Below are 12,120 nucleotides of genomic sequence, written 5' to 3'. Positions count from 1 at the left end.
CTGAGTTCAGCAGGGTTCCTGCAGCCCCTTCAGAGGAGCTGTGGGGCACAGAGGCTGCAGCTGGAGTGCTCACACTGGGCAGGAGGGGTCCAGCTTCCCCCTGCCCCTCCTGCCCAGAAATACTCTGCTTTTGGGGAATCATTTAGGGAGGACAAAAAGAGGAAAGAAGAGGCAGAAACTCCTCCAGGCTGGTTTATCCTGCCTGCCCCTGGCAGCTCCTCTCCACGGCAAGGTCAGCCTCAGGAACATTTCTGTTTGCTGCTGCACCACCACCCTCAGGGAAGTTCTGCCCTTTGTCATCCCGTGGTGGCAGTGTCCCCTGTCCCCAGGAGCTGCGCTGGCCCAGGGCAGGGACTGCAGGTCTGAAGGCTCAGATTTGGCCAGATTTTTGAATTTGAGCAGGCACCAAATCATGCTCAAGGCTCTGGGCTCAGGCTGACTCTTCTACAGCTGATAAGCTCAGATCCAGACAGGATTAATGGTGAATTACAAAAACAATTCCTTTCCCTACACCAGGAACAATGGAGATTTTCTTTTAAATGACCTGCCACGCTCACATTTTTATAAAACCATCCCTCAATGGGGCAGAGGGGAGCAATAAAAGCATTTTTTCTCCAAACTCCATGAATCCTCCTGCTCTTCCCCCGGCCCCAGTGTCAGCTGCAGGAGCACATTCCTCAGCTGCTCTCCTGTTTATGGATGCACCACAGAGAGCAGCTTGCAGGAGGTGACAGCTGAAGAGTGGGAACAAATTGATAGCAGGGATTTGGGGAAAGTGAAGCGTGGGGAGATGCAGGAGGAGCCGGGGCCACCTGGCAGCCTGGCTGCCATCACCAGGGCACACCCAGCCTGCTCCTGCCTTGGCCCAGGGCTGGGCTGCCACAGAACCAGCAGCTCCTCCTGCCAATGGCCCCAGGGGGAGGAATTTGGGCCAGAATCAGCCAAAGGGTCCAAACTGAGCTCCATTCCTGCATTCTGCTGCTGAGGAGCCTTGGCAGGGAAGAGGGACTGGGGTGGCCCCTTGCCAGGGGTCAACTGACCATGAAGTGCAAATCTCAGCCCAGCCCTGATCCATCTGCTGCCTGCAGGGAGATCCCTCCTTCCCCTCTCCCCCCTTCCTTCCAAAGCAGGTGTTTGGAGGGTTGGGCACACACTGGGGGCAGGTTCTCCTCACGTAGGGAAAAGTCAGTGGGAAAAGGAGGAATATGGACAGGAGTTTGATCTCGTTAGTGCCAGCACAGCCCTGAAGGGGGAGGGGGGATCTTCCTGCCCCAGTGAAAGGAAAAATGGTCAAAACACCCTCAAAAAGTGGGAAAGCCATCCCTGAGCATCAAAACCTCCTAAGCAGAGAATGAACAGCTTGGGAGAACAAACAATAGCCAAGATCTGGTGTTCACCTGGTCACACCCCTTTTGGTGGTCTGAGGGGGTGCTCAGAGGACTGCCTGTGTCCCCAAATGTCCCTCCTGGCAGGTAAAGCCTTCAGTGACCCAAAGCCCAGGCTCAGAGCCCATCTGTAGGGTGATGCACACACCCACAGGGTGCCTAAACCCAGGACCAGCCCCAAACATTCCAGGCCTTTCCAGAGCCTGCTGGTACTCACTTTGCCAGCTTCTTAAAGCCAATGGCCCTCTTCTTGGTGGGTGTCCCATTGACCCCTTTCCACACGTGGGTGTTCCAGGGGTCCGGCTAGGAGAGGGAAAAGCAGGATCAGAGGGTGGGGAGTGCTCAGAGCTTGGAGAAATGCAGCATCCACAGCACTGAGAGTTAAATTTTTTCCAGTCAGAAAAGGGAGGAATAGCTGCTAGTGCACAGCTCTCCTTCTCCTTTCTATGTCCCTGATCCTTGGAGCCTTGTGGGGTTTTTTTTTCTGGGCAATGGAACATGCCCAGGAAAATTGCAATCTAATAAACCCTCCTGGCTTGTAGCAGCATCTGGCCAATTGCTCTGTCACCTCTCGAGAGGAGCGTTAATAGGCCACAGCCAAAAAGAAGACAACGCCAGAAGGGGAGAGGTGATGGAAACAGATCCTTTCCCTGCTCTGGCCACAGGTTTTTTCCCTGAGAGGCCCTTTGGGAAGGGGAGGCAGCTGAAGGCAGCAGCGAGCACAGAGCTCATTCCGTGCCCTTGCAGGCTGCAGTCAGAGCCAGGAAGCAGCGGGGTGCCTGGTGGGCTGCTTACAGGAGCGAGCAGACTGCTCCTGCTCGGGATTGCTCCTGAAGGGCTCTCACTAAAGGTCACATTGTGTGGGAAGCAGCGGAGCGGGGCTGGCTGCACACGGGGCAGGGTCTGCTCGGGGCTTTTCCTCACGGCCTGAGAGCAAAGAGCCCAGTGTGATCCCTGCGGGGCTGGAGCCCTGTCCCTCTGCGGGACCCCTGGGGGCAGGAGCCATCCTCGCAGCCCCGCAGGCGGGGATGGGGTGTGGGGTGTGGGATTTGGGATATGGGATATGGGGTATGGGGTATGGGGTATGGGGTATGGGATATGGGATATGGGATATGGGATATGGGATATGGGATACAGGAGCCATCCTCACAACCCTGCAGGCTGCGATGGAGTGTGGGGTGTGGGGTGTGGGATATGGGGTATGGGATATGGGGTATGGGGTATGGGGTATGGGATCCAGGAGCCATCCTCACAGCCCCGCAGGCGGGGATGGGGTGTGGGGTGTGGGATATAGGGTATGGGATATATGGGATGTGGGATATGGGGTATGGGATATGGGGTATGGGATATGGGATATGGGATATGGGATGTGGGATATTGGATATGGGATGTGGGATATGGGATATGGGATGTGGGATGTGGGGTGTGGGATATGGGATGTGGGATGTGGGATGTGGGATATGGGGTATGGGATATGGGATATGGGATATGGGATGTGGGATATGGGCTATGGGATATGGGGTATGGGATGTGAGATCCAGGAGCCATCCTCTCAACCCTCCAGGCTGGGATGGGATACAGGAGCCTTCCAGGCCATTTCCTCACCCACCCATTAGGCACTTCCAAAGTGTGATTAAAAACTGGGAGCTCAGCTGTCCCATGGAGGGGCAAACCCCCATGATTACACCATGATAGGGTGAAATATCCATTGTGAAGGAATTGGATGCTGTCCCTCTCCTTCCTGCACCTCCCGAGCTCCCTCTCCCACCCCGCCCTTGGCCACAGGCCGGGTGGAGGGCGGAGGTGGGGACAGCACCTGGTACTCAAAGGAGGGCGTCAGGCGGTAGTTGAGCATCTCCTGGTGGAAGACGGGGGTGATGCTGCCCGACATGGGCGGGACGATCCAGACCCAGTCGGCGGGACAGCCCCCCCGGCACCGGTACTCGTTCTCCATGTGCTTGATGAAGGACTCGGTGGCCGAGTGGTGATCCACGATGGTCACCTTGTCACTCTGTGGGGGGACAAGAGAGCAGAGCCAGCAGCTGTCAACACATCCCAGAGGGGAAAAGCCATAATTTTATGTTTGGAGCTGTTTGTCCCAAATATTCCTTACTCCCGTGGTCTTTGGGGATGATCCAAAGGTGGCTGCTGACGCTGGGCTGCCCAAGGGGGCTCTAAAGTGCTTTGGGAATAGATGTGCTGTGGGAGCCCCCTGTCCTGGCCAAGCAAAGATGGGATGGATGGGATGGGGCATCCTCTGCTCGGAGCCCTGGGAAGCTCTTCCAGCGGGGCAGCTCCGACCCCGCTCTGGGAAGGACTCTCACCCCTTAAAGCTGGCTGGCCAAGGTCTGCTTTTGTTACTCAGCCTTTAGGGGCAGGCTGGGGGAGAGCCTGGGCCAGCTCCTGCCTCATGGATGGGTCAGAAGGGCTGGATTTCCCCCCTGTTGGGATATTCCTTCTGGACCAGCAGGACTCAGGTGCTGGTTTTACAATGTCCAGTGTGTGGAGATTATTAAATCTCACTGCAGCAGCCCAAATTCAGGAGGCACAGCCCAAATTCGGGAGGCACAGCCCAGTTTCAGCCATTGTCCTTGGGTGGATGTCCCCACACTTGTCCCACCCTGTCCCTGTGTCCCTCCAGCTGGCCCGGGCGAGGCAGGGTGTGAGGTACCTGGAAGCTGTAGAGCACAGCGATGTTGATCTCCACCAGGGCCTGGTCCTTCCACAGCGAGGACGTTTTCCTCATATCCAGGTTCATTTTCTTGGCCACTTGCTGTAACAACACGTGGCAGGAGGGGAGGGATTTAATGGCCAAAAAACAAGCACTGGTGAGCTCTGCTTGGGGAGAGGAACCCAGAGGAGAGGCCCAGGCTGGCACAAGGCACCCACAGGGCAGGGAAGGGCTGATGTTGTGCCTTCCTCTGGGAAGAAATCCTGCCTTTTCCTCTCCATGGCAGGAGCATGGCCTTTCCTTCTCCCTGAGCATTGGTGGCCAAATGCTGCTGAGGAGGCCACCAGAGCAGCTGGACACTCACACTGCTCCCACCCCGCTGGTTTTCAGGAGACTGGGGAGGGACACAGCCCCTCTAAATAACCCAGCCTTCCTTTGGAGGTTTTGATGGATCCAGACCCCTGCACTGGCATCTTCCCGTGGCTTGGCTTTGCCTCTCCCAGTGTGAGCATTCCCTGAGCCGTGGGACCAGCGGGAGGGTCCCCAAGGGCACACACGTCCCTGAGGAGCCACCAAGGGTCTCTGCACCCTTTCATGTTTCAGCACTTGGCCTCAAACTGAGCACAAGAACCAGTGGCTGCTGATCCCTAGGATTCTTTGGGAAGCCTGTGGGAAGCTCCACAGGGATCACACTGGCTGTGTCAGACACCTGCTGGCCCCACAGGACACAGAGACCTTGCCAACCTTGGCCATGTGGCTCCAGGAGAATTCACAGACTCACAGAATCACTGGGCTGGAAGAGACTTTGAGATCATCGAGTCCAACCCAGCCCCAACACCTCACCTAAACCCTGGCACCCAGTGCCACATCCAGGCTTTGTTAAACACACCCAGGGGTGGTGACTGCACCACCTCCCTGGGCAGCCATTCCAGAACTTCATCACTCATTCAGTAAAAACTTTTTCCTAATATCCATCCTAAATTTCCCTTGAGGCAGCTGGAGGCTGTGTCCTCTGGTTCTGTCAGCTCCTGGAGAAAGAACAGCTGAGCACAGGCACCTTTCAGGAGCTGTGTAGAGTGATAAGGTCACCTGAGTCTCCTTTTCTCCAGGCTGAGCACCCCCAGCTCCCTCAGGGGTTCCTCTCAGGGTTTGTGTTCCCAGCCCCTCTCCAGCCTCGTTGCCCGCTCTGGACGCGCTCCAGCCCCTCAATGTCCTTCCCAAACGGTGGGGCCCAGAACTGGACCCAGAAGGGCTATCCTGTGCTCTCCCAGCGTCCTGCCTGCTCCCCAGTAAGCCCAGAGCTGTGAGCACAGCAGCAGGAGGTACCTCCAGGATGTTGTAGCGGGAGTTGTCGCAGTAGTCGCGGACGCCGATCTCCGTGCCCATGTACCAGCCGCTGAAGGGGCAGGCGGAGAACTCCAAGCCCCCGATCTCCAGGAGCATGTTGGAAACGGCTGGCAGCCCATACCACTTCAGGCCCAGGTCCTTAAACCACTCAAACCTGCCGGGGAAAAGGTCAGGATTAGGCAACCAGCCAGGAGCTCCCTTCCCAGTGCAGGCAGGGGGATGAGGGAGGTCACTTGGCCACCAGGGTGAGGGACTTGAGCAGAACATTTCCATCAGTACCTCTCTTCGGGGCTGTTCATGGGGACAGGGTGATTATGGAGGGGTGTAGTCCCTGGGAGACTTCAAGGGAAAGGAAATTTTCCAAGAAAATCCATCTGACTATATGGGAAAGCCCTGAGACATGGACACAACTTCCCTGCCAGCTCTGCCAACTTCCCTGGAGGGAAGACCTGGGAGAAGGTCTTGGGTGAAGCCCCCAGGCCATGGCAAGGGTGGAACGAGGGGAACTCAGTCCTGCTGGTCCTCTGGAGCTGGGAGACTTCAAGGGAAAGGAAATTTTCCAAGAAAATCCATCTGACTATATGGGAAAGCCCTGAGACATGGACACAACTTCCCTGCCAGCTCTGCCAACTTCCCTGGAGGGAAGACCTGGGAGAAGGTCTTGGGTGAACCCCCAGGCCATGGCAAGGGTGGAACCAGGGGAACTCAGTCCTGCTGGTTCTCTGGAACAGTTTTGGGGCTGCCCTGACTCACTTGGGGTGTCGGATGGGCACTTCCAGCACGAGCTCTGGCGGGATTTCGAAGAGCTCGGGGTCGTTGCCGTTGGCTTGGAGGAGCAGGGGCAGGATATCGAAGCGCCCGTACGGAGCCTTCCAGCCTTGCTGGATGCAGATCTGCGGGGAAAACAAAGGCAGGGTTGGTGTCCCAGCAGGTCACCTGCTCTTCAGGGAATTTCGTAGTGCTGGGCACAGCTCCTGGCAGGATTTCTGTCCTTATCGCTGAGCAAAGGGAGCTACAACAGGGGGTGGCCTGTCCCAGCCCATCCATGGCCAAGTCAGGGGAATCTCAGCTTCAAATGAGCCTGGAATCGATCCCCAGTAGGATCATGGCTTGTGCCTGCAGTGGTGAAGGAAAAAATGGGTGAGAAAAGCAGAAAAGTGACAAAACCCAGCCTTTACTCCTGGGGAATTAAACCTGAGGGTGACACAAACCCAACCTCCCCAGGTGGGGCCGCACTGGACAATCCCAACCTGCTTGACCCAGCTCCTCCTGCCTCTGGGGGTGCCCAGAATTCTTGTGTGTCCCCAGCAGGCACGGGAAGAGCGGGTTTAATGTGGGAAATGGATCTGTAGAGAGTTCTCAGGGGCTGACAGAAGGCCCACAAAGTGTGCATCTGTGTGCAAACCTTGAGATAAGAAATGCTGACTTGGAAATGCCATGGAATAGGACAGAAATTGTTGGGAGAGAAATGGGGCTAGAAACAAGTTTCAAAGATGACCTTGCAAATAAAACTGGATACTTTGGAGGAAGAGAACTATGAAAGATGCATTGTAGTGGGACCCACGAGGGGTAGTTTGAGATTATTGCCTTTAAGGCATTTACAGCAAGGTGTGGCAAAAGCTGATAGGCCAAGAAATGCTTATAGTGTATTGTAATTAGAAAATAATAAGATTCTGATTGTGATGGTGTGAATTATAACTTCTGTATTGTCTCACCCTTCTCATGAGACTGAAAATGGAATAGAAGTTCTTCAAACACCTCTCAGCTGCCCCATCTCTCATTTATGGGGACAAGGTGATTATGGAGTGATGTAAGCCCTGGGAGGCTTCAAGGAAAAGGAAACTTTCCAAGGAAATCCATCTGGATACACGGGAAAGCCCTGAGACACAGACACAACCTCCCCGCCAGCTCTGCCAGCTTCCCTGGAGGGAAGACCTCGGCGAGGGTTTTGCGTGAAGCCCCCAGGCGTGGCAAGGGTGGAAAAGGGTCGGGAAGGGCACTGTCCCCGGGGCTGGCACCTCGGTGAGCTCCACGTTGGCGGGGTCCCCCAGCACGGAGCCGTCGGGCTGTTTGTAGCCGGCGTAGCGGATCAGCTGCGCGTTCCAGATGCGGAAGTCGTGCTTGCTGTCCGTGCGCTGCGGGAAGATGGTGATGGCAGACCTGGAGGGGAGAGGCAGCGCTGGTGAACGCCCGAGATGAGGGAGGAAAAGTGCTGCCACCGCCTCTGGGTGTGCCCCGAGTGAGTCCCTGAGAGCTGGTACACTCGTGGCTCTGGAATTTGGGTGTTCCCAGCTCCTGGCTGCTAGCAGGGGGGTCCAGACGGATCTGGAGAGTGGTCTGAGCTCTGTGCTGGATGCAGAATATGGGAAAGGGGAAATAATGGGAAAATCTTCCCTCTGAGGTCTCACAGGCAGCAAGGAAAGACTTGGACCAGCAGGACTCCTCCTGCTGACCCCAGGTCAGGTCCCTCTAACCCTTCCCGGGACTGCTGCTGCCTGTGCAGTGCCTGACCCAACTCCAGCAGGGCCCAGAAGCTGGTCTCCACTCATCCAGAGGCCCTCGGATTCAAAGCCTGGTGAGTCCCTGGTGGCTCACCTGAGGTTCCCCTTGTTGGTGGCGTACTTGATGTGGTTGCAGATGTAATTGAACATCCCGTGGGCCGTGGTGCAGTCCCGGGCATCAAACACCTGGAAGAGGGAAGCAATTGTGGGGATGTTCCAGCTCCTAGGGCAGAGCCAGGCAGAGGAAACACAGCACATGGAGAACTCCAGGCACCACTGTGGCTTCTCAGGGATCCAAAGCTCCGTAATTATGTGTTCCCTGCCTTTGGAACACGTGGATGTCTAATCCAGCTGCCCCTTTTGCTTTGGAGAGGTGACTCATCTGCTGCTCAGGCAAAAACCTCCTCATTCCCGTGCTCCCAACCTGCTGCTGCTCCTGCCTCATCCCCCAACAATTACAGATTCTGCTCTGCTTCTCTTGTAGATCAGCACTCAAAGCTGGAGCAGGACAGGTGTCAGCCAGGGCTGAGGGACAGGGAATCACGGAATCATGGAATGGTTTGGGGTGGGACTTTTAAAGAGCATCTCATTCCATCCCCTGTCCGTGGTAAGGACACCTTCCACTAGTCCAGGGTGCTCCATCCAGCCTGACCTTGGACACTTCCAGGGATCCAGGGGCATCCATGAAAGCATGGGGAAATCAGGAAGGGGGATCAACAGAAGTGGCTGTGCCCATTCCCTGTGTGAGGCAGCCACAGGAGCTGCTCAGCAGCTCTGGATTTGTTCCAGGTTACAGGAGAGGACAGCTCTGTACCAAGGGATTCCCTCGGGATCACTGATTTCCAATCCTGTTCTGTGTTTCCCTTGCCAAAAGGGCACTGAGCCAAATCCTCCCCTGCTGGATCTCAGTACTGAGGACAAATGTGTCCTGCTGCCTCTCTCCAGGTGGAGCAACAGGTTTGGAAGCAGCAGGAAAGATGTTGGAGCAGGATCTGATATTGGAAAACATCCTCTGGAGCACCAGCTTCCATTTCAGACACAGCCACCTCATCTCCCATGCCACAGACACTTTTCCAGCTCCTGCCAACATCCTGGAGCTGCTGAGGGGAGCTGTGTGTGCTGAACAGCTGCCCCTGGACCTGTGCTGTGCTTCCCAGGTGCTGGAGAGCAGGATTTGCCTCTCCAGAACTCCAGCACACCCTTTGGCAGGAACGCCCGGGGTGTTCCTGGTGGGATTGGTGCTCACCTGCAGCTTGGACCACTGGATCCTGCCCACGCAGCGCGCCGCGTTCCTCCAGGCGTGCTTGGCCCCGTAGATCAGCTCCGTGTCCCGCAGCTGGTAGGTGTCAGTGGCCTCAATCTCCTTGGTCACCTCCTCCAGCCTCTCCATGTGGGCCTTGGAGCCGGATCTGGGAGGGTTGGGAGCAGAGGAGGTGGAGGGTCAGGCAGGGAATGCTGCTGCTCTCCACCTGGAACGCCTTGTTCCTACACTTACACAGCGACTGTGGGGATGGCTATCCCAGATTTGGGATAACAGCGGGGCAAGGATCAGGCGGAGAGGACAGTGGCTTGTGCAGAGACACAACAAACACCAGGAGTGAAACTCTACTCAAGAAGCAGCTGCTGAAGGAGCACCAGGGCCTCCCCCTGCTGTGACTTGCATGGGTGGGAGATCAGATCATGGAGTCATGGAATGGTTTGGGTGGGAAGGGACCTTAAAACTCATCCCATGCCCCCCCTGCCATGGCAGGGACACCTCCCACTGTCCCAGGCTGCTCCAAGCCCCAGTGTCCAGCCTGGCCTTGGGCACTGCCAGGGATCCAGGGGCAGCCACAGCTGCTCTGGGCACCCTGTGCCAGGGCCTGCCACCATACAGGGAACAATTCCTAATTCCCAATATCCCATCCAGCCCTGCCCTCTGGCAGTGGGAAGCCATTCCCTGTGTCTCTTTCCTCCATCCCTTGTCCCAGGTCTCTCTCCATGTTTCTTTTTGCCTCCTTCAGGCACTGGAAGGCCACAATGAGGTCACCCCAAAGCTTCTCTTTTCCAGGTTGAACAATCCCAAATCTCTCAGTCTTTCCTCCAACAGAGCTGCTCCATCCCCCTGATCATCCTCTGGACTCTCTCCAGCAGCTCCAGCTCCTTCCTGTGCTGGCCCCAGGGTGGAGGCAGCTCTGGGTGACCTGTGTGACATCCCAGCACCAGCAGCAGCCTCGGGCTGAGGCAGCACTCACCTCTTTATGGAGGAGTAGTACTGGTCAATGAAGTCCTTGGCCAGGAGCAGCACCTCCTCCTTGGTCCTGGTGTCCTCTGACTTGCGGATGTGGGGGCTGGGCGTCATCACGGAGCCCATGCAGATCTGCTCGGTGCACGCCGTGGCCTGAGGGGACAGGAGGAGCAGGAGTGTCCTGAGACACCACGGCACTGCTGAGCTGGGCTGGGGCACTCAGCGATCACCCACACAGAGGCGGTGGTGTCTGACCAGGGACACTGAGTGGTGACAGCCAGGCCGTGTGCAGTCACCACTTGTCCCTCCTGATGCAGACAATGGAGAGATGGGATTCACACCCCGGCTTGGCATGAAGTCAAATGCTTTTCCTTGTTTAGCCCAGATGGATTTCCCTCTCTCTGTTTATTGCACCAGATTTGAAATTCAAACCCTATGGAGTGTCTGAGGTTGGAAGGTGTAGCTGGGGTCTGTATTCAATTTGCCACCTGTCAGAGCTGGGGCAGTTCTCTGCTGTTCATGGGCAGTTTTCTTTATCTCTCCCACAGCCAATCCTCCCTCCAGGAGATCTCTGCTGTCCATGGCCACTGAGTGTCCCTGCAGGGCTGATCAAATTCCAGCATCCCATGGGAGATGCTGTGCCCAGGGCAGGAGCCAAGCATTCCTACCTGGATCCAATCTGAGCCTGGAACAGCCCAGCAGCCTTTGTCCACTGCATTCCCAGAGGAGCAGCTTTCTCCTGCCCTGCATTGCCAGAGGAAGAGCAGGCCCATCTCCAGCAGCCCTGGAGCTGCAGAGGAAAACTCCCCCCTTGTGCAGGATCCCTGCTCCAGCAGAAGCACAGCTGGCACTGCAGGAGGGCTGAGCCCCCCTGGGATGGGACTGTGCCACCACCCTGACCCACAGGGGGACAGCTCCTCTTCTGACTCTGCCAATGTTGTTTTCTGTTTGTACTATTGCATTTGTATTTTTAATTCTCCTAGTAAAGAACTGTAATTCCTACTCCCATATTTTTGCCCAAGACCCCCTAATTTCAAAGTTATAACAATTCAGAGGGAGGGGGTTTGCATTTTCCATTTCAGAGGAGGCTCCTGCCTTCCTTAGCAGACACCTGTCCTTTCAAACCAAGACATGAATTCCTCCACTTCTGCATTCCTGGGTAAATCCACCTTGGAAACAGCACCATCCACTCAATGATGCTCAGGGAGTTGTGGCCAGCTCTACTCACCATGGCAGTCTTGAGGTGCAGGGTGTCGTGGAGCACGGAGCCCGTCTCCCAGTTCTTGATTTTCACGAAGCGGGGGCATTTGGAAGGGCTCCCGTTGGGGGCGTTCTTGGTCGGGGACTGGCGCCCGGATGGCGGCGGCTGGAAAAGAGGGAACACCCAGCACAAGGTCAGAACTCATCAGCAAAACGCAGGAAAAGGTGCCAACAGCTCAGCCTTGTGTATGGCTGGATGGCTGGGTGCAAATTCCGGGGTGGCACAGCCAGACAAGGGGCGTAATCCCAATATTTGGTGTTATTTGGGATCCTACAGCAGAGCCACTGACTCACAATGGAATTAAGAAGTCATGTCTGGTTACATGGGACATTTGGGACAGCCAAATCTGTGGGAAATGAATTAAAATCAGAGCTGGAAGTGACTTGGAGAATGTTGTGTTCAAGTTTCCCGGAGGAAGACTCTCCTCCAAAACCTGTGGGGTGTTTCTTCCCAAGGAGCATCACCTGCTCAGGTTCTGCAGGTGCCAAGCTGTGCCTGGAAGAACAAAGAGCTGAGCATCAATCTGAGCAAGCCAAAGGCACAGCTCCTCTGATGCCGGTGCAGGGAAGCTTGGAGGGGTGAGGATGGATGGATTATCCAAGCGGGGGGGCTGCTGAATCATGAGTAGCTGGATTTCTCCAGCCTCAGCTCCCTGACACTGCCTTGGATGGGCTCATCCAGCTCTCCTTGAGTTCTGTGCCAGCACGGGGAGAGGCTCAGCCAGCACA

At 56.1% G+C, this 12,120-nt stretch overlaps 1 protein-coding gene across 5 annotated transcripts in view; it reads right to left on the bottom strand.

The window, feature by feature from the left end:
• The window catches only part of NOS1 (nitric oxide synthase 1), an 80,712-nt gene that overhangs the window by 16,167 nt on the left and 52,425 nt on the right, over positions 1-12,120 (bottom strand). For all 5 annotated transcript variants that reach the window (XM_039725994.1, XM_039725996.1, XM_039725992.1 and 2 more), the window contains exons 4-13: positions 11,360-11,497; positions 10,139-10,284; positions 9,151-9,313; positions 7,999-8,090; positions 7,422-7,563; positions 6,157-6,296; positions 5,383-5,557; positions 4,057-4,158; positions 3,202-3,396; positions 1,603-1,688 (exon numbers count right to left, since the gene is read on the bottom strand). In XM_039725994.1, the coding sequence (XP_039581928.1) occupies positions 1,603-1,688; positions 3,202-3,396; positions 4,057-4,158; positions 5,383-5,557; positions 6,157-6,296; positions 7,422-7,563; positions 7,999-8,090; positions 9,151-9,313; positions 10,139-10,284; positions 11,360-11,497 (1,379 nt within the window). The remainder of the gene's footprint in view (positions 1-1,602; positions 1,689-3,201; positions 3,397-4,056; positions 4,159-5,382; positions 5,558-6,156; positions 6,297-7,421; positions 7,564-7,998; positions 8,091-9,150; positions 9,314-10,138; positions 10,285-11,359; positions 11,498-12,120) is intronic.

Source organism: Passer montanus, unplaced genomic scaffold, assembly GCF_014805655.1.
Source record: "Passer montanus isolate IOZ18808 unplaced genomic scaffold, ASM1480565v1 scaffold57, whole genome shotgun sequence".
Classification (NCBI taxonomy): domain Eukaryota; kingdom Metazoa; phylum Chordata; class Aves; order Passeriformes; family Passeridae; genus Passer; species Passer montanus.
The sequence above is the reverse complement of the archived record's forward strand: the minus strand, read 5'-3'. Positions and strand labels throughout refer to the sequence as shown.